General features: G+C 35.0%; 1 protein-coding gene across 7 annotated transcripts in view; it reads right to left on the bottom strand.

The window, feature by feature from the left end:
* Positions 1-26693, bottom strand: part of EHBP1 (EH domain binding protein 1) — a 281810-nt gene that overhangs the window by 197495 nt on the left and 57622 nt on the right. For all 7 annotated transcript variants that reach the window (XM_074341201.1, XM_074341202.1, XM_074341207.1 and 4 more), the window contains exon 5: positions 24597-24650. In XM_074341201.1, coding sequence (XP_074197302.1) covers positions 24597-24650 — 54 coding nt within the window. The remainder of the gene's footprint in view (positions 1-24596; positions 24651-26693) is intronic.

The following is a 26693-nucleotide window of genomic DNA, read 5'->3' as shown; positions in this document are numbered from 1 at the left end:
AAACAGAAAGCATGGAGTAGTCCTTTGGGTAGGGAGGGGCAAGGGAGGTTACATAACTGGGAAAGTGTCACATTTTAAAATACTTAGTTAATTTAACTCTCAATTTTCAGGGTGGCATTTAAGTTAAAACGTGAACAGATGTAATTATGTAAATGGAAGAAGCAACTATGTAATACTTCAGTATTAATATTATCAGGTTCACAGCCCCAAGCTCTCTGTCTACTATGTATGTCTATGTCTTTTCAATGTACATTCTGAACCCTCTGCCTCCAAAAGCAGTTTGTGATGACTACTCAGTCTCACAGAACACTTTTCATTAACGGCAACAGCCTAAGGACTTTTCTTACTACTACCAAGGACTACTCTGTGCTACTGTTCTTGACTGAATGTATAAAGGAAGGGCAGTGCCCCAAACATGCACAACTTCTGGTCTCCACTTGTGACTCTGGATCTCACTCTTAACCCTTCACGATCACTTAAAGACGATAGCTGTCAAAGTCAAGCTACTTCCACAGGACAAATTCTTTTTGCAGTGACCTCTCCCACTTTTTCTACCACCACTAAATCAAGTATTTTTTTCCTCATCAGAGCTAAAATAAGGCAAGAGAGAATTATCCATGCACTGATGAGTGACGTTTCACAGACCTGTGCTGCAGCATCTAATACAGGGTCATGGTATGCCTTTAACATCCGCAATTAGATCCTGAAATCATATGATTCTACTGGATAAAGATTAAATACTGCATAAGTTTTTGTTAGAGATCACCTTGTTGGTGGACCTTCAGAAACAGGCACAAAGAACTAAACACAAAGTTAAGTAAAATGATTTCTTAGTAATTAAATAGAAAATAACTGTTATTCTTAACTAAACATAGGCAAAAGAAGCCTCTTAAAAGCAAGTATGATAAAATTGAAAGGAAAAGTATATCGTTAAACTGGAATTTCAAGCTTCTAGATTCTAGAAACATTTCTTTTAAGTATTCTGATCTTTTAAAAAACAAGTCAGAATTTTTTTTACATAGGAAAAGTCCAGGATTATTACTCTAAATGATAGATTAATAGACATATGCAATACCCCTCCCCCACCTATATTATTAAAATTTATTTTTAAAAGTGGGATAATTTGATTTTTACGAAGGAAATATCACAAGCACGTACTGATCATGGTAACATTTCCTAGTGGCAGAAGTCGAGTAATTTAAATAAGAGGAAATCTATAAATATTTGACATAATAAAGAAATAGAGAAGTCCACATAAATCCTAAGAAATAAACTATTTCATCAGCTACAGTATTTTTAAGCAATGTCAGAAGAATACTACAGAATTATTCTATAATTACAAAAATATTCTTAGCATGTGAAAAGAAATGATTCTAAACTGCTTACTTTAACGAGAGGCATTGTTTAAAAATCCTTTTTCCTGACACTGAAACCAAACTGTCACTAAAAGAAAAACAGAAAAGATTCCCTGAAAGCCCTCAATCTAAAATACAATTAGTATTTTGAAGTAAAGAAACCACCCCATTCCATCCCCAAAATCACAACCCTGAAGAGTTGCTATTTAAATATTAGCCAGTGCTCTGTGAACCATTTTATATTAAAATTGGATAGTTCTAAACATCACACATATAAAAAGTATTGTTTGACACAGTGCCATTTTGATGATAAATTGCAATCTATAGCTCAAATAATTCTACCCAGGGATTAACATTTCAGAGGCTGAGCCAGAGATTATGCGTGTGGATCTTGAATTTCATCATCTCCCTTTGGCACAATAGCTTATTCTTCCTTTTTTTATCTGTTCTTTCATGAAGGGTCAGGAAAGCTTAGCCTTGCTGTTGCATTCATTTCATCTCTACATTAACCAGATACCTTGCAGTCTTTCGTTCTTATGTGTTATTCCATTACAAATACTATACTTCACTATAGTATGGCTAATGAGGTTTGTACCAAATCAAAGGGTGCCATCAAGTGGTTACAGTACTCTAAACAGCATTACACTAAATGACTCTTCTCGACAGATCTCCTTCCACATAGACAAACTGTGCCACTCCTCTATGAACAAACATACTAATGGGGGTAAAGAATAAAATTAACATACTACTTTTTATTCTTTACTTTCTATCCTTCAGGGGTTGCTTTTCTGCATGTTATATTTATAAAGAACAATTTTAGAGCCAAAGTTAGGATTAATATTTATGTCAGCAGATTATCGAATGTTATTTATTAGGCATAATTCAAGCATGGCAGCACTACTGGGAACTAAACAAATCAGTCAAAATTCATGACTAGATCAATAGGAGTTTACTTCTGAAAATAAGCAATAGTGCACATACTTAAAGAAATACAATGCCTTGTCAGATCCTTTTCCTATTCTAGTGAAAAACTGCAAGGCTATACAACAGAGCCAGTAATGTTTGATTTATTTCATGCAGCCCTTCCTAAGGTCTAACAAGGAACCTAGCAGTTGGTGTAAGGATGTATTTTCAGAAATTTAGAAAACTTTCAACAGCTAATTCAACAGGCTACAAGGGTCATTTAGGTTCTGAAGATAGGATTCTAGAACTGCTCTTGGAAAACACACACAAGATAACATGTAATTCAAATGGGTCCACTCTACAGAGCTGGCTAAACTGCTCCTGCTTTAAACCATGCTGTGCCAGGGAGATCTTACAGGCTTAAAGCATCTTCCTAACCCTAACTATATACTTAATTCCACAGCAGAGAAAGTAAATTATTCAAGTTCATAGATTACACAAAATGCAAAAATTTAAATCGTAAAAGCTAACTTGATCTTCAGAAGATTTAAGGAGGATAAGGTAGCAAAACTAAAGATCTGTATGAAGGAATTTGTTATTTCCTACACAGCTGCTGCAGATTGTCTGCAAAAATATTTCTCATCACACATTTTCTTCTAGAGCCTTGCCATTCTCTCCCATCAAGTGGCGGCGTCTAATTCCCCTTCCCTTGAGTTTAGGTAGGTTTGTGACTAGCCTGTGGCTAAGAGTGTGGGGAAGTAACACTGTAACCAATAAGGCCAGGTCAGAAAAGGTGATGCAACTTCCCCCTGAAGAGCTGAAAGAGTCACTCCTAAAGTCTCCAGCTGCCACAAAAGCAGTTCAACTGCCCTGAAAGAAATCCAAACTAACCCACTCAGAGAGATGAAATAAGGAAGGCCTTGAGACTACATGAAGTGAAAAAGCCCCCTCCTGTGCTCCCATCTGATGTTCTAGCCCCAAAACACCTCCCACTCCTGCATTCTGAGAGACTCCAAGCCACAGCTGCCCAATCAAGCCCTAGCTGCCCAGCCAAGCCCTTCCCTGACCCACAAAAACTGTGAATAATTTGGACAATGACTACAATCTGATCCATTGAACTGAATCACGAGTGGTAGAAAATGATCAAATTCTCGAGGATAGTCAGCAGACTTCAACCTGCATTGATGCACTGCTTATAACACTTAGCTGGTTACATATGGGAATGCAAAAGGCACAATTAACGTTCAAGAAGCTCAGAGCACAGAATGATAACAATAAGCAGAAGGGTCAGAAAGATAAGACTGCCACCTCTAACAGATGAGGATGGAATTATGTGGGTTGGAAAGAAAAAAAAGGTTTAATTCTTTTTTTTTTTTTTCAGGCGTCTATACTTTCATTTTTTATAATTTTTTTAAAACTTTTTTTTATTGAGTAGTAGTCATTTTACAATGTTGTGTCAAATTCCAGTGTAGAGCACAGTTTTCAGTTATACATGAACATACACATATTCATTGTCACATTTTTTTTTTTTTGCTGTGAGCTACGACAAGATCTTGTATATATTTCCCTGTGCTATACAGTACAATCTTGTTCATCTATTCTACATATTAAAATCCCAGTCCGTCCCTTCCCACCCCCCGCCCCCTTGGCAACCACAAGTTTGTATTCTATGTCTATGAGTCTGTTTCTGTTTTGTATTTATTTATTTATTTTTAGATTCCACATATGAGTGATTTCACATGGTATTTTTCTTTCTCTTTCTGGCTTACTTCACTTAGAAATGACATTCTGCAGGAACATCCATGTTGCTGCAAATGGCGTTATGTTGTTGTTTTCATGGCTGAACAGTATTCCATTGTATAAATGTACCACATCTTCTTTATCCAGTCATCTGTCGATGGACATCTAGGCTGTTTCCATGTCTTGGCTATTGTAAACAGTGCTGCTATGAACATTGGGGTGCAGGTGTCATTCTGAAGTAGGGTTTCTTCTGGATATATGCCCAGAAGTGGGATTCCTGGGTCATATGGTAAGTCTATTCCTAGTCTTTTGAGGAATCTCCATACTGTTTTCCACAGTGGCTTTCTTTGCTTCCCTCTCCCACTTTTAATGATTTAGATGTCTTCTTTTACAATTTTGTGTTTATTCTTTTTGTAATTCATGGCAGTTATCTCCTTTCCAGTTATGAGTTTCTCATTTTTGTAGCATCCTGCTTCTTTTCTATTTAGAATAGACCTGTCAATACTTCTTATAGCATGGGTTTAGTGTTGCTAAACTCTTTTAGTTTTTGCTTGTCTGTGAAGTTCTTTATCTCTCCTATTCTAAAGGATAGCCTTGCTGGATAGAGTATCCTAGGCTGCATCTTTTTTTCATTCAGGACTTTGAATATATCTTGCCACTCCCTTCCGGCCTGTAGTGTTTGTGTAGAGAAATCAGCTGAAAGCCTTATGGGGGTTCCCTTGTACCTCACTCTTTGTTTTTCTCTTGTTGCCTTTAGGATCATTTCTTTATCCTTGACTCTGGCCATCTTGATTATGATATGTCTTGGTGTGGGTCTGTTTGGGTTCTTCCTGTTTGGGACCCTCTGAGCCTCCTGTACTTGGATATCTGATTTCTTCTTTAGGTTTGGGAAGTTTTCAGTCATGATTTCTTCAAATACCTTTTCAATCCCCTTTGTCCTTTCCTCCCCTTCTGGAACCCCTATTATGCGTAGATTGGCATGCTTTATATTATCCCATAGGTCCCTTATATTGGTTTCATTGTTTTTTATTTGTTTTTCTCTTGGCTGTTCTGTTTGGGTGCCTTCTGTTGTCCTGTCTTCTAGGTCACTTATTCGTTCCTCTTCATTATCTACTCTGCTTTGTACAGCCTTTAGGTCAGCTCTCATCTCAGCAAATGAGTTTACTAATTCTACCTGATTCTTCTTTATAGCTTCTATTTCATTTTTTGACATATTTTATATCTCTAAACACTATTTCTTTTAGTTCCTTCAGTACTTTGATCACCCCTTTTTTGAAATCTTGATCTAGTAGGCCATCAATGTCTATTTCCTTGATTGTGCTTTCAGGGGATTTCTCTTGATCTTTTAATTGGGAGTGGTTCCTCTGCTTCTACATATTGCTCATATCTCTCTGGCACTGTGGCCAGTGGGTGGGGGGTTCACTCCCTCTCCAGATGCTGCAGTCAGATGCTGCTCTGGCAAGGCAGGTGGGTGGATCGTGCCCCCTCCAAGCACCGTGGTCAGGTGCTGCGTTCCTGCCAGGAAGGTGAGTGGCCACCTGCCCTCTCCCAGCACCGGTTGCTCCGCTGCTCTGTGCAGCTGCCCGCTCTGCCTCAGGTCGGTGCTCTGTAGGCGGGCTCGAGGAAGACCATGGAACAGCCCCACCCCTGCTCCTTGCCAAATCTCAGCTCGTTTGTCTTGGCGGCGTGAGTTCTCTGAGGTGCCAGGGCAGAAAGACCCTATCTGCCTCGGGCTGTAAACAAGTCTCAGTCTTGCCTAGGAGGTTGCAGAGCCCCTGGGTGCGGTTTCAGGTCTCAGCACAGCCCCTGCCCGGGCGCTGTGCACAGGAGGAGATGGAGGCTGTGGCTGTGTCCCACCTCTCTTCTCACGAGAAGCGCCAGTAATGGCGCCGCGGGTCTGAGGAGACAAAGGCTACGGTGTCCCTCCCCCCAAGGCACACAAGCCTTGTTGCTTTGCTTTTTTCGCAATTTATGGGGGACCGAAGTTGTTCTGCTCCATATCCCCTCCCAGCCACGGCACGCAGCACCCTGCAGGCCCCCTGGAGCTGCCTCAGTGTAGCCACCCCAGTCCTCCACCGGGCTCGGGAAGCCTGGCCCGGCCCCAGCTGCTGGGTCCCGTCTCGGGGTGGGTGTCACGGGGACCCTTTGTACCTGTTTAACTTAGTTCTGTTGGCCAAGGGGTGCTCGGGGCAGATCTGAGCCTCGGAGGCTCCCCCTCCGTCCCGCTGGCCTCTCCATTGGAGGGAGGAGACCCAGTGAACAAGTGCTATTCTCCCTTTGCCGCTCCCACCCTGTGGGACCAGTCCCTCACTGTTTTGTTTTTTCTTCTTGCTTCTTCCCTTTTCTCCTACCAGATTTTTGGCGTCTTTGTCTTTTGAAGAAGGTGATGTTCTGTCAGAGTTCGGCAGGTGCTCTGGTTGGCTGAGTGGGTCCGTAGATGTGAGTTTTGGTGTATTTGTGGGATAGGGTGAGCTATAAGCGTCCTTCTACTCCGCCATCTTGCTTCTCCCTCAAAAAAAGGTTTAATTCTTATGTGTTATTTTTGGAAGGGAGTCAGATGTCCTGAAAAGACTGAACTGGTGATGCAAGATCTTATAGCTAAAGAGAAAGTTTAAAACTATTTTAGGGCAATCCACATAAAAATGCCAGAAACCAATGTAAGAGAAAGTAGGTTATATCAGTAAGGTAAAAGAAAGAACAGAATCTTGAATGTGTTCTTTAATAACACAGTGAAGGAAAAAAATACTTAATTAAAGCAATCTGAGTTGGAAAAATCATCCATATATCCAACTACTTTCCATATACATCTTTTCCCCCACAACCTGTCCTCACTAATTCTTCCCCTGTGTTCTTCTCTATTGCTTAAGAACAACACAAGCACCCAAATACTCAACTTAGTAATCTGGACTCCCTGACATCCCTCAATTGTCGGAACTGATTTAGAGTTAACATTAAGAACACCATCTTCTAAATAGCTATTAAATCTCTTTCCTTTTCTCTGTCTGCACCTGCTAATGCCACTGTCCTAGTTCATGCCCCTGGATAAATTAACTGCCTATCTGATCTTTAGCCCTTCAGTTTTATACAACTCACTCAATTCAGGCTCTATAGCAATATTTTTTCAAACTGTAGGCCTATGACCCATTAGTGGATCATGAAATCAACTTAGTAAGTTGCAAAATCACTTCAGTGGCTTGCAATTAGCTTTCTAAATCACCAGGAAGAAATATTAGAGTTCATCTCACAATACTAGTAAGAGTAAGATGTGTTTCATGAATTTTTGTTGTTGTTGCTATATATATAGGTGCCTATATATGTGTACTGAATCATAAAGTGAAATGAATTTTTTTTAGTGTTATACTGATCTTCCAAAATACAAATCTGATCGTTTTACTTCTCTGCTTAAAACTTTTTTATAGCTTACTAGAATCATGGATCAGAATCACGCAGAGTCTAAGCAAATCTGGACGTTCTACTAGACCCACAGGTGATTCTGATGGTCAGCCATGTCTGGGACTCACATGCCTCTGGGATAGAGCTCAAATTCTACCATACAGCACACAAGGCCAGCCACTAGTGCTCATCTCTCTAGTGTTAACCCCATCTGCTCTCCCCATTTTGGGTATGAAACTGTAGCTACTTTATTTCTGTCCTTTACCACTGCTATTTCCTCTGTCCTTCTGCCAGAACCCACCCTTCTCACACAACTTTCTTGTGGGTAAACTTTTGAAAGTCTTTTAAGACATAGTTCATGTCTTAAAGCCCTTCCCATGTCTCTGACAGCACAGCCACTTCTTGACAACCTCGATGGACCTTCCACCTGCCTCTTTCCTGGCATCATCACTGTAGTCCCATCATTTGCTCACAGATCTCCCTCTCTGATTAAACTGAAAACTACTTGAGGGCTGAAACCTTGTCTTGTTACATCCCCCAAATCTAGGAAGTAAATGAAGAAATCAATTTTATAGTACCCAGTATAGTGAAGTCCAAAAACCATTCATTCTGTGACCCAATTAAGTAGGACAATAATAGTCTCTTTTACAAAGCATTTAATCCTATTCTTTTTTTTTTTTAAACTGAGATATAATTGACATATAACATTGTATTAGGTACACAATCTAATAATATATGTATATATTACAAAATGACTACCACAATAAGCTTAAACATCTATCATCACACCCAGTTACAACTTTTTTTCCATGTGATGAGACCTTTTAAGGTCTACTCTTTCAGCAGCTTTCAAATATGTGACACAGTATTTTTAACTACAGTCACCATGCTGTACATGGTTTGAAAAGAAAAAAAAAAGTCAGGAGAAAAATAACTTTGGACAATACTTACAGTGTAAGAGCTAGGAAGGCATGTATTGTTGATTGCTTTGGCTAAAGAAGTTTAATATATAGGCATAATGTAAATAATTACAATGATTTCTAGTGACCTAATTAAAGAGTTTCATCCCTATTTCATGCCATTTGACCACTTTTCTAAACTTTTCCTTAAGTTTAATGAGAAAGGAGAAATTCTTCAAGTTTATTTTACTGATTATTTTCAAACTGACTATTTTCACAAGAACGCAATAATTCAGGTTTTATAAAATCAAAGCTATTAATTCAAGATAAAAACAGGAAATGAAAGGGAAAGAAAGAAATTGCATCAAAAAATTCTGGCTAAAGAAAGTGGCAATAGAGTACCTCTCTCTATCTCACCAGCCCCACACCCAACCCCCAAAGGACAGCTCTGTGCTTCTTAGCAGGCAAGGCTTATATTTAAGTCATACACACACACACACACACACACACACACACACACACAAATATATACATACATACGTACATAAACATACACATACACAGACAGGTTTAAAAAGAGAGAATTATTTTCCTATAAACTTGTTCAACAAACACTTAACACATTCAACACACATCCTTCCTTTCAGCATATTCTCAAATGTTCTGACTAGTCTAGTTTATTTTAATGATTTGGCTGAAATAATTAACAAATGCCACAGGCAATTCAGATTGCCAGGATCTAAAAGGTAAATAACTCTAGGAAAAAAAGGTATTCAGGGAAATAATAACAAACTGCTCCTCTTCTGTAATGGCTACTAGCTATAATCTGTCTGTGGATATACTGTACATAACTATCTCTTTTGTTTAAAGTTAGCAAGAAGCAACTTGGAAAGACAATAAAATACAAATGTCTTCATTATTGTGGTCCTTATGATCTTAATAGCATGGTAATATAATTGGGCCCCCTAAGATTCAGGCGACAAGGAGTTTCTACCCTTGATTCTGACACTGAAAGACAACTTAAGAAACATCTCTTTACCTCTGTTTTCTAATAATGAAGTATCAACTATTGTCAACCAAATTTTCAAGGCAAGACAAGAAAAGGAGTTACAGAGTTTCTGTATATTACTTAGAGTTTCTCCAAAATAATTTTTATTTAAAAACAAGTCTGTCTTAAGGCAAAGAATATTTTTTAAGCACTGAATTATTTTAAAGTACCAGATCTATCAGAACACTGTTTTATCATGTCATTGGGCATAAGACTGTATTTCAACAGTACCCAGCTGTCATAATGCTGATAAAAATCAACAATTATACCCAATTTATGTGAGACCAGAGACATACTAGGAAAATGCCACATTAAATTTGATATAGAAAATTCGTGACTACATTATAAAAAATAGAATCAAAAGAAAATTTTAAAGAGAAATCAGGTATTAATAGAAAAAAATGGGTAGGGTAATAGATAATTCACAGAGCATTATGAAAATCTTACTTTCTAGAGAGCTTAAAAGTGTTGAAGTACTCAGTTTTGAACCCTCAAGCTGATAACTTTCTATAACAGATCTGAAGTACACAGGTAAATTTTGCTTCTCTAATCAGTTATGCGTCTTTCTTACAATGTCACCAGTTCCACTTTGATAGGATGTAATTCGTGAAAAGACTCCACTTGCTTTCCTGTCATTACAAATGCACCCATATCCAATTACATAATGCAAAGTTCCAGCTGTATACAAAGAAATAATTTAACATAGACTTTTAAGAGTTTGTTTTTGTAATTCACTGCATGGTTGTCTTTGAGCAAAAATTTATGTAGAAGCCTTCAATATACTAACCAGTCTTTCAAGGTGGCTGTTGTGCCAGAAAACTAGAATGCCAAAAATCCATCCCATTATAAGACAAAGGAAGTTTTATTTATAAATCACTAAGAGAATAAAGAAGAGAGACAAGTGAAAGTTGCAAATTGAAAAACATTAAAACATACTTTTCTATTAAAAGTCGAGTGTCATTAGAATACTACTATAATACAATTACTAAGTGTCTGTTCTAATGTCTTTCATCATTTTCGGGTTATAAAGGCCTCATGCAGATTCATAACATCTTGTATGTGCTAGTACCTTTCACTGCTGAATTTCTATGATTAAACATGTAAAAAACTGCTCAAATACACTGCTAGTTTTAAATATCTCTAGTGCAGTATTAGAGGTTTGTTTTGATAGCTGACTGTCTTGTTTATCAGCTTCCTCCCTCCAGTTGGCAAAAAAAGAACTGAAAGCAACTCTGGTTGTCTTCCTCTCTTATTCATCCATATGAAAGACATTTGAAGGTAGCTAGCAGGAAGTAACAAGAATAAACTAAATGGCCCTGGCAATTTAGAAGACGGACTGCAGTACACTACTGTGACTCAGTAATAACTACACAAATTACACGCCACCAAATTTATTCAGTATAGAGTTAAAATGTACACTATTTTTTAGTTTATAGAAACTAGAATGCACAAGGCTGTGGTACTTTCCTTAACTCCCCAAAGTCACCTTTTAGTCAACTTACATTCACGTCCATGGACATATAGTTGTTGGAGAGACAGTAATCACTCACTAAAAGACTTCCTTTTGTATTATCAAATTTAAATTTAAATAGAAAGACCTATTACAATGCTAAAACATTATGCTACTGCTCTACATCCTTTAGTTTTGTTTCTGATGAAATGTGTAACATTAAACCTCTAATAAACTTAAACTTTTAAATATTACTCAAAAATGTTACTTGGGGCTACATTCTAGTGCCTTCCATTTACTGTCTACAAAAAGCATAGTAAAGAAAATAAGATAAAAGGGTGATTACTATCTAAAGTTACAAAATAATAAAATGGGCTATCCATATGAGAAGTGGTTTTCCCGACTGTAACATGTCACTCATCTATTTTTCAAAAATTATAAAAACACACAGTAGTCCTTAAAGTGTTCTGGGAACAGATTTCACTGAAAATCTGATTAAAAAGAAAAAAAGGACCCTCATACACAAACTTTTACCTACATTTTAAAGAAATCTCAATCCTCTGAAGTCTATCCATACAAGAACCCCTGAGGGTCCCAAGATTCAAGGTGAAGAGCCTTGAATGTGTGTGATAGCAAGCCGACTGTGGCATCTGTCACCAGTACAGGGAAAGATGATTTCACTGATCTGAGTAGCTGAGTAAGTGACTCCATATTTCAGTACTCATCTTTTCTGAAACCTTTTGCTTATAAAGACTTGTTCTTTGTTCAAGCATATTCAACTACAAATCTGGTATTCATGACTTTCCATATCTGGTCCTTTTTTAACCTAATCAATTAATTAAGTAATTTCCTATTCCCTCAGGTTTTCCTTCCAAGTCTATTATTTTCCCATCATTTGTGAAGTCTCTCTGCCGTTTATTATTAGCATGCATTGACTTTTTACTATATATCAAGCACCATGCTAGACGCTTTTTATGCCTTTAATAGCTCTAATTTCAGCTACTATTTTGTAAGATAAGTCAGTTTCATAGGTGAGAAAAAAAGAGGGAGGTTCTGAAAGGACAAATAAGTGCCAAGTCCACATTTAGGCTGCTAGTAAATATGATTCAAATCCAGGTCTAACTGAGCCTCTGGGCCTTTTCTCATTATCTAATGCTTCTCCAATTTTTCCTCTCCATAACCCTTAACTTTACTAAGGAGTAGGATGCATACCTCTGAAGAGCTGGGAAGTATAACCAAAAGTAGCTCGATCAAAATGTGACATTTCTTTAAACTTATGTTTCATCTTTAAAATTCATTTTTACTTTTGCCTCTTTCTAAAATGATTCTGTGGAGATTTCATTATAAAAATGCCTTAAAGTACATATTAGAGAAGAAAATTTACAATACAAAAAGATAGAAACTGCCACATGCCTCTAGGGTTAAACACAGGTAAGTTTGAAAAGCTGCTCCTAAAACATTCCTGATAATTTCAGTCCACATTAACTCATCTACCCCTACTTTCTGTTACACTTTTCAACCGTCATTACGCATTTAGCATAGTACATCACTTTATTCTTAGTTTATGGGTGTATCCCTCAAGCCAGATTGTAGTATCTGAGTAGAGATGTTCTTGTGTATCCCCCATAGTAATTAATTACTACAGGTAGGCTCTAAACCCAGTGCCTAGGACAACAAATGTTTGATGAGTGAATGAGTAAATGAACAGTAAAACACATGGGCTTCAGAGTCTGAAGACTTGAGTTTGAGACCAGGCTAAGCTGTTTCTCAGTATTTTGGCGCTAGTCACTTAACCTCACCAAGACAGAGAAATTATATTAAAATCCACTTTAGAGAGGTTTCTTAATGATTAATGAGGCATTTTATTTGATAACATTCTGTATTACTTAATAAAGCTTTTCAAATATTATTTATGATTTATAAAGTTACTAATTGATCAGTTGATAGTTTAATTTTATTTTAAAAGGCAAGTGAAGTAAAATCTTAAAGTTAATATATTATATTGGCCTAGCTAAGTAACTTTAGAAAGAAATGTAAACTGTAATAAATTCCAGTAGGGTATACTGTTTAATTGATCTAGGTATGAAGGCATAAAATTATTTTCATAGTGGAATACATTTCACAATGTATAAAATACTGTCTTATACACTCATTCACCCTTCCAGTTTCCAAAAAGTTATATAAGCAGGTGACCCCAGTGTTCTCAAAGCCACCTCCCTTCCACATCAGAATTCTAATTCAGTAGGTTCAAGATGGGAGACAGGTATCTGCTTTGTTAAAAAGGGACATGGGTGATTTTAGGGCAGCGAATACTGACTTAAAACTAACAACATCAACAGTTCTTTCCTTTACCCCTATTACCTACCATGTGAACCATGCACATTTGTAGATTCACAGCAACTATAATGGTGAATGTTTTAATTCCTTAAAAAATTATATATGATAATATAATTCAACTAAATGGTTGTAAATTATTACAACCCTAGAAAAATCAACCACTCTTTTTAAAATAAAATACTCAAGAAAGTAATCTATTGAAGTATATGCTGTTCACAAAGTAACCACAATCTCTTTTGCCTCTGTTCAAGTTAATCCAGCCACCTAAAGCACTCTCCAAACTCACCGCAGCCGACTATCAGAAGTACTTAGTCTCTTATCAAAAAATCTCTTATTTGGATTTTAGGAAGGCAATACAGTGCCTATGCCTATATTACAGTGCCCAGATTACAGCACCCTCCCTGTGAGGCCTGAGGCAGCACCCCAAAATCAAACACAGTAATATTTGTACAGTAAAATGCTTAAATATTCAAACTAAGTGAAATAAATACTACAAATATCTTCACAGCAGGTCAGGACAGGTTTTGCCTCCAAATGAATTTAAACCAAATTTCCAAAATGTAAACAGTTAAAAAAAAGTCTTTAGGCAACAGAGATTTTGGATTTTGAGATTACAAATAAAGGACTGTAGAACTTTTTAAAAATAATACAAATAAATATATATGCAAAACATGTATTTCCATATCCAGAGATATGGAAAATAAACTAGTGGTTACCACTGAGGACAGGAAAGGAGAGGCCAATGAGGGAAATGAGATTAGGAGATAACAAACTACTAAGTATAAAATTGATAAGCAACAAGGACACACTATATGGCACAGGGAATTACAGCCATTCCCAAGTAATAACTATTAATGGAGTATAATCTGTATATCTGAAATTAATATAATACGGTAAATCAACTATAGCTCAATTAAAAAAAACTTCACCTTTTTAGGTTTCAACTCATATATAACTTTCAACAGAAAGCTTCCCCCCCCACCCACGAAGACTGAGTTACTCTTTATATGTGCACATTTAACACCTTATACTTATTTCTATCTTAGTGGTTGCCTTTTTATTTCTCACCAGACTGTAGGATAGCTGGAGTCAGGGACCATATCTTTTTCATGATCATACTCTCAATATGACATGGTATCTATTTAATAAATAGTGAAGTAATAAGAAATTCGAGCACTAAGAGTTAAATCTAGTAAAGTTTTATACTACTCTACTTGCTTGATCTGTAAGGTATGATTAACATCAATAAAGATGCATCTCCACTTGATAAAAGTGGGACAAAAATCAGAAAATCCAACCAAAAAGACTACCCAATAGCATACACATTGTAATAGTGCGAAAATAGTGTTTTGTTGCTGCTAAATAAAACTTTTCCTTAATTTGTTAGCTAGGACATTTAACACAGTAAACTACCATATGAAATAAATTGTCTATCATGTAGCAGTTTGTTTACTATTTTAACACAGGTTTTCTTGTGTTACACGTAAATACAGTACAGCAGACTTAGATATTAATCCATGTAAGGTCCCTTTATGTGAGAGGAATTTTAGAATGTAGAATTTGAAGATGGACACTTGCTTTAATTAATATAATTGAATAAAATTGACAATTAACAAAAGATGACAGACATTAGGCATGATGAAAATGGAAAACTAAGTTTTTAAGCAAATCGGCAGTCACACAAGAATCTTAGAATTTTGAGAATTCTGTCAGACTCAAGGCATGTATGATCATTCTTGGGCATACCTTTCCTTTTTTTTAAGTGCAACAAAAGTTTCTCCATTATTTTCTCTAAAGACAAACGGTCACTTCAGAATAAAGGAGATGGAATTTCCTCCCAGAAATACAATCTGAAAAGTTTCTGAACTGGAACAACACACTAAATATTTAACATAAGGAAAATGAAGTAGGAAAAATGTGTGTGTGTGTGTGTGTGTGTGTGTGTATACTTTCTCAGAAATTTAACCGCAATGAGAGTGAATTGGCTTATAAAGCTTCATTTAACTACTAGCCATATCTAGAATACTACACCTAATTTACACAGACAGCCAGTCAACATTCACATAATCATATATAACAGAAAACTGACAGGATAATTAAAAGATCAGAAAAGGCTGTTTGAACTAAGAGCTTCCTATTCTAAATGCAGGAGTTTAATTCTAAGAGGTTGGTGGAAAAACATTGTTGCTTTCTATTATTAAATTTTTTCTATATGGGAACAAGAAATACCACTTTTTAAGAAACAAAATAGTTAATTTTGAACCTTAGGCCTACCAAGTCAGAAAGATGATCAAAAAGGAAGTTTAGTTTGAAAAAAAAAACCCACAAACAAACAAAAACCTTTGGAGGGTGATCACCTTTTCTGACATGCCAGTAATTTTCAGCAAATTCCAAAACTGATGGTGTTCAAAAGTGGCCTTCATTATGAACAGAAGAAATGACACAATATATGAGATTAAATAATCTGGGGAGGGAGGGAAGGGAGCGAGGGAAGGAAGGGAGGAAGGGAGGAAAGGAGGAGAGAAGTGCTGCTGTGAATACTGGGGTGCATGTATCTTTTCGAATTAGAGTTTCCTCCGGATATATGCCCAGGAATGGGATTTTTAGTTTTTCAAGGAATCTCCATACTGTTTTCCATAATGGCTGCACCAAACTACATTCCCACCAATAGCGTAAGAAGGTTCTCTTTTCTCCACACCCTCTCCAGCATTTATTGTCCGTGGACTTTTCAATGACAGCCATTCTGACTGGTGCTGCGCTTCTGTCTTGACCAACTTCATGGGACAGGGTGGGGAAAGATCTGGCTTTCTAACTACGAAGTTGAATGAACCTCAGAGGAAAACTATTACCATACACAGGATATAACAAAGTATATAATTCTAACAGATACAGGTATATAGCCATTTTTGACTAAAAGCACTCTTTAGTTACTGGTTAACAGAACAAAAAGTGCAGTATGTTCCTAGTGAAAGTTTGAATCTCCTCTCTGTCCAACTAACATACTTTCATATACAAGGAATATCAACAGGGATTGACTAGGTTCAAGAAAGTTTAACAGGATCACATTTCTAGGGGGTGAAACATTAATAGTAGACTATAAATAGGACTATACCAGGGCAAATGTCCTATCCTAAAATGCTGGGCCACCTCTGATTGGTACTTAGATTATAAACTGTATAAATTGTATTGGTTACATGGGAAAAGGAATGCTTCTAATTTTTGTGATATGGGTTGTGGTATTCCTATATGTATTATTCACCCTTTGGAATTTTGGAAAAGGAGTATCTATGAGACACTTGGGTCTGAAAAGATAATCCCAGTTTAGAGCTACTGAAGAAGCTACACTAGTTTAAATGGAAGAAAGTGCAAGCTATAGTTTCTGAAAAAGATATCCAGTCCATACCCTGCCATCAGAGTAAGATCCCTTGGCTGAGATGACACAGAAGGAAATTTATTAGAGGAGAAAAGAAACATTTATATATATTTTTTCTTCTGAAAGAAAAAGTAGAGGTAATTTATCAGAATACAGCTTTGTGAGATCAAGAGACTGACTTGCTCCTGGAGGAGGATTCAAACTTAAATTTAATAAGCTTAGAAACTTCGTGATTTTATATTGTTTACATTGTATTGTTTGAGCTAGTATATCATCTCTGTTCTTGGTATAATCTTGTCAGGTGAGTTTGATTGGGCAATCCTGTTCAACACAATCTAATAAAAAAAATAGAGGAGTATTTATAGTGCTTTCTTGGAATTAACATAATTAATATTCCATCCTATCCATTTAAAAGGTTTCTGGAGGTAACATCAAATAAATGACAATTAAAAAGGCACTGAGAAGCCGGACTGCCCATCTCGCTGATCACAGGTAGAAATAGTGAAAAAAGACTAGATATGTGGCCCCAAGAAACCACATTTTGATACCCTGTAGATCTCCTCTAAGGGGGACACAGCACCTCAAGTTGATCACACGCCTATTATTAAATTTACTGGGTTAACAAGTTAAGAAAAACAGAAGTCTACTGATCTGTAGTGAGAAGCTAATTTTGTGTTTTGGTTGCTTTTTTGCTCTTCTTCTCAATTATCTCATCAAGAATGACTACCACCCTAAACTCACCATTGTCTCTCTTGCTTCCTGTGCTTGGACTACCTTCTCTGCATAACTCCATTTTTTCTTAAAAACTAAGCTCCACAGCCACTTCCACCTGGAAATTTTCCTGGACTCTGCCCTCCTTTACAATCCTCTAAGGATACCTTTTTTCTTGCATTTCTCTCCTTAATAACACCCTTACTAGTCTATAAACATTAGGAGGATGGGCTACTTATACCATCAAATATAAGCCTTCATTGGTCTTTAACTGATGCACCATTATTTCATACAGCACTAAAAAAAGAAGAAAAAAACTACTAGTTATAATTGTGGGACACCAAAAATGTAAGGTGATCACAATTTCAGAGGAGTTAAAATGTGGGAGAAAAATATTCATCTTAAAATCAATGAAATTCTGCATGTCTTAATAAACTGTATTTTCAATATTAACAAAATGACTGGGCATATAGAAAATAACACATTAAATGCAGAATGATGAATAAATAAATAAATTCAACCCACACTGGTGCTTTTCATCAATATGCATTTTTATTCATTCAAAAATCAAAATAATCCAAAGAATGAAAATTTTTAGATTTTTAAAACTAAGACTTATGAATATAATTTACAAATACATTTTACTGGGTCTGATTTTAGCTGGATGACTTAAAGCACCAGGAAAGAAAAACATATTCTTTGTAGTATCCATTCTTGATGATCTGCGCCAATAATAGGGAAATGGATTGTAAATAATACAATATTACAAAATAACAGATAATTTTAAACTCATTTATATTTGCTTTTAAGGTATATTCATATGTTCATATTCATATAATAGATAAACACAAACACCGACTGTCAGGCCCAGAGGTAGATATTAATAAATTACCAGCACTTGCTTATTTCCGAAACCAACTGGTTCTTAATCTTGTTTTAAATTTATGAGAGGAAGATGTCCAAAGTCAAAAGCTGAAAACTTGAAAAAGAATTTAACCCAAGTGAGCTGTTTACAAGCTGCCTTGTCATTCCTTTGAAATGATGGTGAAGTCTAGATATTACTGAGAGGTGTAAGTGGTATAAAGAAGTAGAAAAAGAAATACTGCAACAATAAATTCGGAACTCCAGCTTCCTTTCCTTTATATTTTTCTATGCCCTCTGGAAAGAACATTATGAAAGTAGCTACCCCTTACTGCTAGATGCTTCACATACATTATTTCTATCTTCAGTAAACTATGAAGTAGATATTAACGCCATTTTATATGTGAGTACACTGAGGCTGTAAGAGATTAAATAACTTGTCCACAGTCAGAAACCCAGCAGTGGTAGAACTACCTCTAAAGTTTTGACTTATATGTAAGTAGTTTTTTGGTCCAAAGAAGAAAACTCAGAAAGAACTGAGAAATCTCTGTGATAAGAAACAAAAGAATCAATAAAATGAAGGCAGCACTATCTCAATTTACACAGAGGCGGGAAGGCTCCTTTGAGAAAAAAAATTCAGAATTCTGGTGACTAGACTCTGGTTTCTCTTCAGATTGAATAAATCATCTTTTACTCAAAAAAAAAAAAAAAAAAAGAATTCTGGTGATGGATCAATTCCAGAATTCCACTTTGTACTGTCTATCAGCAGTCAAGTAATTCATCCCAATAACTTTTAGACTGAATATGTACAATAATTAAAGGCTATCTTTACTAATCCATTACGTATATACATCACAGAGATCATCAAAGAAGACAGATCTAAAACTTCTCTATGATTCTACAACTTCAAATTATTTCTTTTCATCTTTGTCACTAAGGGAGGTAGTTATTGCATAAGAATTAAGGGCAAAGGCCATGGAAAAAGACAAGACCAGATAAAATCCTGACTTCTTAGCTATATACCATTGAGCAAGTTACTTAACCTCTCACAGCCTCACTTTCTTTATCTGTAACATAAGGTTATTAATATCTGACTCACAAAATTATTGCAATGAGTAAATGAGATAATGGGTATATATCATTCTACACAGTATCTAGTATATAGTTAAGTGTCCAATAAATTTGTTAGGGTGATATACTTTGGACACTTCTCTGTTTTATTGGTATATTTTATATTAAACAAAAACTTTAAACTTTATCAATTGTGGGGCTATAACACAAAGTGTAAAAAACAAATAAAAGTATCAAAATTCCATTCAAAGAGCATACCTTCTCAGTCAGAACAATTTATCAAGAGACTTTCAAAAAAAAAAAAAAAAAAAAACCCAGAGTTTAAGAAAGAAAAAGACAGAGGTTAGGTCTTTGAAATTCACTAGCTCTTCTGTATGGAAATGTGGAAACATTTAAAATGTAAGGCAGCCCACAACTTTGTAACATGTTATTGCTACAGGAATAAAACTGTTCTCTAGAGAAAAGTCAATTTTGTCATCCACCACTGAGGGGAGCTGTAGCCTAGGAAAAGGTTTACATAGAGTCCAAAGGTTATTTTTAAACTTTTTCACACCTTACAATATTCACATAATAAACTCTTATTAAAATATCTTTTAAATTAATTTGACAAGTGTACCTTAATTCTCTTTTAGAGACCTTACAAGAAATAATAAGGCTTATTATCTTCATATAACCATAAAGATAGTGGGATCCCTATTCCCCTTCCCAGATTTTTCTCTTTGGCACTTACCTAACATACTATATATTTACCATGTATTTAACATACAATATATATTTATATTATCTAACACAGTATATATTTCATACACACTGATTTTTATTATCTGTCACACACACTCCACAAGGAAGATATTTTTTAATGTGTTTTCTACATCACTCTATTTCTAGTACCTCTAACAGTGCCCAGCACAAAATACATGCTCAGTGAATTAATTGCTACTGAATGAATGAATGAATGAATGAATACTAGTTCACTTATTTGAAAGGTTAAAAATACATTATGAGATAAAATCAAGTAAAGCAAACTACTACTACCTGAAAAATATAATGTCCACTTACACTGACTTTTGGTTTAAAAAAAATTTCTAAGAACAGTTCTTTGATCCTATAGATGAGTATATGGACAGATCTCATGAGAATGGCTTGTTTAATATATATTTATAGTAGAATCCCTCTTAAATGATCTGAATGGCACATAGAACTGGTCAATTAAAGGAAAGGATTATGAATATTGATACACAAACATTTTAATTTTGTTCAATAATACTAATGTGTTTCATTCACCAGTTTTTATGGCCTTTTCATTGAGTATAACTTTATTATTGATTTTCTCATATAATCAACAGTCATAATATATCATTTAGTGCATTTCAATCTGTTTTAAATGAAATGAATACATAAGGACAAAAGACAAGCAATTTGAATGCAAAATCCTTCCAGATTTTCATAAATCTTTCCCAATTTTTTACAGTTGTATTTTCACACCAGATTTGACAGCAGTTTTTTTTTTACAATTCACTTTTATCAACTCCTTCTAAAGCATTTAAGTTTTTATGAAATAATGAAATAATTCGTCAAACTGATATTTCACTGTCTTATGAAATATCTAATTAAATTATATAACTACAATAACAAGTCAACAGCATTACAAGAGGTCTTGTAAGGGGTCAAACTCAACTTACAACTCACTTGTGAGAGAAATATGTAGAAGTGTGTCTGTCAGTGGACAGCCTACTAACCATGTTGACATATGTGGGCCTAAAAGCAGACACTTTACAGACAGAATAGAAAGTATGAGGCAATCCTTGTAAATTAAGTAGAGATGATCAGAAGAGCTTCTACTGTAATGGCATATGGATCCTTCACATAGTATCTGCCACTAGCCTACTTTTTGAATTTTTCCTCCATATAGCTGATGAACGCTAATGTAATTCCTCTCTTAAAAAGAATAATCCTTACAGGATATTGGGTTTAACTATAATCATTCACTCACTCACTCTTTCATCAAACATATACTGAGCACCTACTACACAAAAGGCACTATGTAAAGAAAAAAATAGTGGTGGATACAGAGATAAATGATACAGAACTTTTCCCCTATTAAATTTACTTATCCAAGCAGGAGTCCTGTTAGCGTCTCAGAAAACTGACCTAGCTTTTCCAGAACATAAAAAGAGTTAACACACCTGGATAGGTAAAGAGAAAAACTATTCTCAAAATTATTTTTCCTCTCATAATACAGAAGTTGGTCCTGGAAGCAAGACATCCTCCTGAAAACTAAAGAGGAAGACATGCCCAACTCTCATCTATCTTCCAGGTGAGAATACAGCACTTTTTTTGTTTTGTTTTAGGTTTAATTATATAAACTTATCCTTTCACATTAGATAGTTCACAATTTATGTTATCCTAATTTAAAGCATACAAATTAGTGTATTCTCTTTTAAGTTAATGTATTTTAAATCCTTTAGTCACAACATGTGCATTCATGCTCCTTTCCATGCATTAAGAGTATGATAATTTCATACCATGCTTCTGAAGTCGGGTAACTTTGTAGAATGTAAGTAAATGATGGAGGCAGATGAATTTAATATTTACATTTTTTTGTTAAACTCTCTTTAAAAATAAACATTATATTAGTAAAATAGGTCAATTTCCATTAATGCTTCTATAAAAACTATAAAAAAGGCAAAAGTCAGTAATAATAAAATCATAAAAAAGTTCATCTAGTAAACTATTTATTTTCTTACACTGAGCTCCTAGCAAGCATCATTATTAGTGCTGCCATTATGATTAATAGCTGAGGAATTGCCCACTCCCCCTCACATTCTGGTTCGTTTTATTTTTCTTCAAATTATCTCTTTAATACCTAGATTCCCCTAAGTTTTGACCATCTCTTTAAAGATGGTGTTTTATTTTGTTTTGTTTTGTTTTTAATATCCATGACTAAAAAATTGGGTTTCTACTACAAAGGCTAATACCTTCGTTTATGTGAACAGTGAGTTTATAACATAATTCAGTCTTCTTTTTTATTTTTCCTAATCTGGCATAGGACATAACTATTATAGAAACAAGGAGCAGTGGAAGAGAACTGTTGTGCTAAAAAGTTCAGAGTAGGCAACTTGCAATAATACTCATTCATAATCCATTCCAGAAATAAAAGTATACAGAAAATATATATGCAGATATTGATTTTTATTAAGAAAGATATAAATTAGGGCATTATTAATTGATTCCAAAATGATATACTAGACAATTGTTTTAAATATTTCATTCTCTATGAAATTGAAAATCAATAATTTGATCTACAAAAAGATAATGCATTTTTTTCAAATAAGAGTATAAGTTAGAGAGACAAGGAGGTAGAAAATCTCTCAGCTGTTAAAAAGCATAACTTAACTCAATTTAAAAAAATAACAATAAAGTTTAAAAAAAAAAAGCATAAAAATGCCTGAAAATCTCCACAAATGCAGTTTTCTCTCCACATCATAACTCAGAGTAAGGACTTTAAAATCATCTAATGACATAGTGATATTTAATCTCTGGTAACAGTTTAATTAAAATATTGGTTTTATAAAGTTTTATAAACAATATGAATAATAGTTAAAAGCCATCTATATAATTTGTATTGGATTTTTGTGAACCTAATTTAATAATAAACACTTGGAGAAAGAAATGCTAATATATTTTCCATTTTCCTACTAAGGCCACTCCCTTACCTAACAGTCAGATTTCTAGCAAATTCAACCATTTGAGTTAACAGGCAAATAAGCAAAATAAGTTTCTGAGCTTAAATATATTTTTCATAAAAAGGATATAAATATACTCTTTCACTTGAGAACACATATCCTAATATTGAAAGGGTAATCCAAAATATATCTCTTAATCTCATGATCCATTTAAATCTCAATTGTTTAATTTTAAATTTAATATTCCTCTATTGACCTTTAAAATATCTTTATAAAATATGTAACACAGAATGTAAGAAAAAGATGTCTCTTAAAATCTTATAGATTTGAATGTCTTTTGCATTCAAACCTAATCTACATCATACAGCTTTATTTATTTATTTTTTTACTTGTACCTTTCAGTAACAGCTTATAACCTATTCCTCAGAAATTTAGAACTGATGTGCCTCTATCCTAAGATTAACTATGTAATAAGAACATCTTTCTACACAAACATAAAGTTAGTGTTTATATACTTTTACCATTAATCACAACCTAAAATTAACTGGCTAATTCTTTAATACATCAAGTTAACAAAGAAACTTCGGATGTATAACAGAGCCATTAGTACTGAAAACCATAAAACCATCTCATTGGGGAGAAGCTCTTGACGTGAGAATGAAAGCTAGAATTTGAGGCAGTAACCAATTTCAAGAATTCTAAGTTTGTCTATTTGTTTTTAAAACCTCAATGGCTACTCCAAGTATAGTGTTCAAATCTATCACTACAGAAAAGCTAGAATTGCTAACGAATGTGAAACTTTAACACAATGACACCAGCTTGATATCCAGCCATCAGAACATGTACTGAGTTTGGACCTGATCCCTCTCCCAAGCTTCCCAGATCTTCAGGTCTAAAAATGGCCCAGCTACTGATAGATAAAGTGCCCAAATGCTTTTCCCACTATTTTAAAACAGTCAGGCACAGAAAGGAAGAATATGCTGCAAAGCACATTATAAATCTGCTACAAATATATTTTAGAAATTTAATGATGATCATGACAATGATACTGATGACAATCATAAAAGCTAATATTCACTGAAATTATTTAATCTGCACAACAACCCTATAAATTTATTACTGAGAAGTTAACAATCTTATCACCATCACAGAGCTTAATAAATGGAAGAGCTAGAACTTAAAATCAGGTCTATCAGACTCCAGAACACACACTCTTTCTCACTGTATTTTCACTGCCTGACTTCCCTAATCTCCATTCAATAAACATTTATTAAACATCTACTATATGCCTGCAAGTCACATGGGACTCCACAATACGTAAATTAATTGAAGATGATTATTAAAGTACCACTCTAGAATCCCTCAACCCAACAGTTAAACCATATACTTCATTTTTAGAGATTTCTGAGGTCATTCATAATCGCCTTCAACAAATGTTTAAATGAGCATTTTGTTATGTGAGAAGCACCATGTCAGATGCTGAACAGATAAAAAGACAAAACACTATCTTTCCCTCAAGCCCCAAACAGAACACATTAGAGTATATACATAGTTCAATACTGAAGATAATTTTTGTTTCTGCACTTTTAACAAAAATATTTACTAATAATTCTGCTATTGGCTACCATATCCTTTAAAAGATACTAAAAGCTACAAATTAACATTTAATATTTATAATTTATACTTCTACTACTACCAAAAAGCTAATGTGCCTTAGTAAGGTATACAATCAAAAATATGAAAGGTGATGGAATTTATAATTAGCTTACATTTTCTATGACAAATGTCCACTCTTTATCTTCAAATTCCTCTGCATGAGGATCCTGTAACAAAAGCAAAATATAAAGTTGAAATACGGTTCTTAATACAATCAATCCAATTAAGAATATACAAAGCCTTTCTTTTAGCTTTTATCAACTCTTAAAAATGGGAGAGGCAGAATGGCCTACTCTTAAGAAATTTCCATAATTTGTCTAAATTTAAATCAGTATTTTATATTAAGAAATTCTCTATTTCACTTATGTTGATGCATATTATTATCTTCCACCATTGCATCTATGACAAGACAAAAACACAGAGATTGATAACTTAGTGCGTGAACTACTAAGAAGCACTTTATTAAGATATTAAATGCTCATATAAAGCCCTGCCTTCATTTTTATACCTGTAAGTATTTTAAACTCAAAGTACCACTTGAGGCACAGTTTTCTTGGTGCAGAAGTTATATAAACATCTGGAATTTCAAAGCACTGCAAAGGACTTCATAATCTACACAAAGTGGCAAATTGGATGTTAATACCCTCATCTGCCCTCCACCACCAGAAACCTGACTAAGGGTAATGGATCCTACAACCAAATACAACTTCTTCCAAAGTGAAGAACACTTTTGCAAGTATTTATTTGACAAATATTCACTGGCTACTTATATAAGGAATTACAGAGGCGTAATATGGATTCAAATATAGTTGTTGCCTTCAAAGATGAAGACAACTAATCTCAGTAGTTATATGATGAATGAAATACGTAGTTTTACTAGAGATTACAAGACAGCACTGGGGGAGGGTATAGATCAGTGGTAGAGTGCATGCTTAGTGTGCATGAGGTCCAGGGTTCAATCCACAGTACCTCCGCTGAAACAAACAAACAAACCTAATTACCTCCCCCTGCCAAAAACAAGAACTTTTTTTTTTAAAGAAGACAACACCATTTCTTACAGGAAAAGCTTTACGAGCAAGGAAGCATTTGGGCTAGGTGGGATTATATAGGATTTCCACAGATATTAGAATAAGTAAAGGCAAAAGGCAACACATTATAAGACATATAAAAGAGAGTAGTGGGGTCACATCATAGTGCATCTGACTTATTCAAGTTCAACTCCATGTTTTAGAGGTGAGGGAGGGACGGAGGTTCTGAGAGTGAGAGTGAGCACACACAGGTGCTACTTCCCTACTGGGTCTCAGGTCCCACACACTTCTCCTGGGGCAGCATCTTATTCACAACTGATTCCACTTTAGTCTGTTATTAATTTTCAGTTTCTACTGCCACGGCTGAGTTTGGGTCCTTGTTACTTTGTGTCCAGGCTATTTCAAGATAAAAGTGATTGCTGCATTCTCTCAGTCTCTCTGCCCTCCAGTCAATCTTGTACACAGATTAATTCTTCCAAACCCCAGTTCTGACCATGTTAATACCAACTTCAGATTTCTTTAACCTATGGGATAAATTCTGAACTCTTTAGTTCTTTATTTGTTGGCTTATTTTTCATGAGGGATTTAGGGCATGAACAGTGCTCCTTTAGTGTGACACAATGCTGAGGAAGGAGACATCTTACCACCCTTCCTGCCTACCGACACCTGCACCACGTTGTTGAAGAATGCAGCATAGCTTTAGCACAGCTGGCAATTAATAATAACAATAATAATAAATATTTGCAAAGCACACACTATGCCCCAGTTATTGTGCTAAGGGTTTTCATCATCACAGCAACTTATGAAATATGTACTATTTTTATTCCCATTTAACAGAACAGAAAACTGAGACCTAAAAGATGTAACTTTCCACAAATAAGTGTTAAACTTACATTGCAGTTCCAGGTCTGTCTGGGTTTTAAGCATGCTGTTGGTTCAGTTTTACCACTGTGTCCCTATGCCCTAGAAAAGTACCTGACACACAGTAGGCTCTCAAGAATATTTGACAAATGAATTAATGAATATATCTTAAAAATTTACAAATATTGAACAGTGCCTTACATATGACATACATTAATTCTCAAAGTTGATGAAACTTTTTTTAGAAACATAGATGATGCATTATCCCTAAAAGAAAAATTTTAATGAGACCAAGAGACACATCTGATAAGGCAAAATCAC

This window comes from Camelus bactrianus, chromosome 15, assembly GCF_048773025.1.
Source record: "Camelus bactrianus isolate YW-2024 breed Bactrian camel chromosome 15, ASM4877302v1, whole genome shotgun sequence".
In the NCBI taxonomy this organism is placed as follows: Eukaryota; Metazoa; Chordata; class Mammalia; order Artiodactyla; family Camelidae; genus Camelus; species Camelus bactrianus.
Note: the sequence above shows the minus strand (reverse complement) of the source record. Positions and strands in the feature narration are given on the sequence as shown.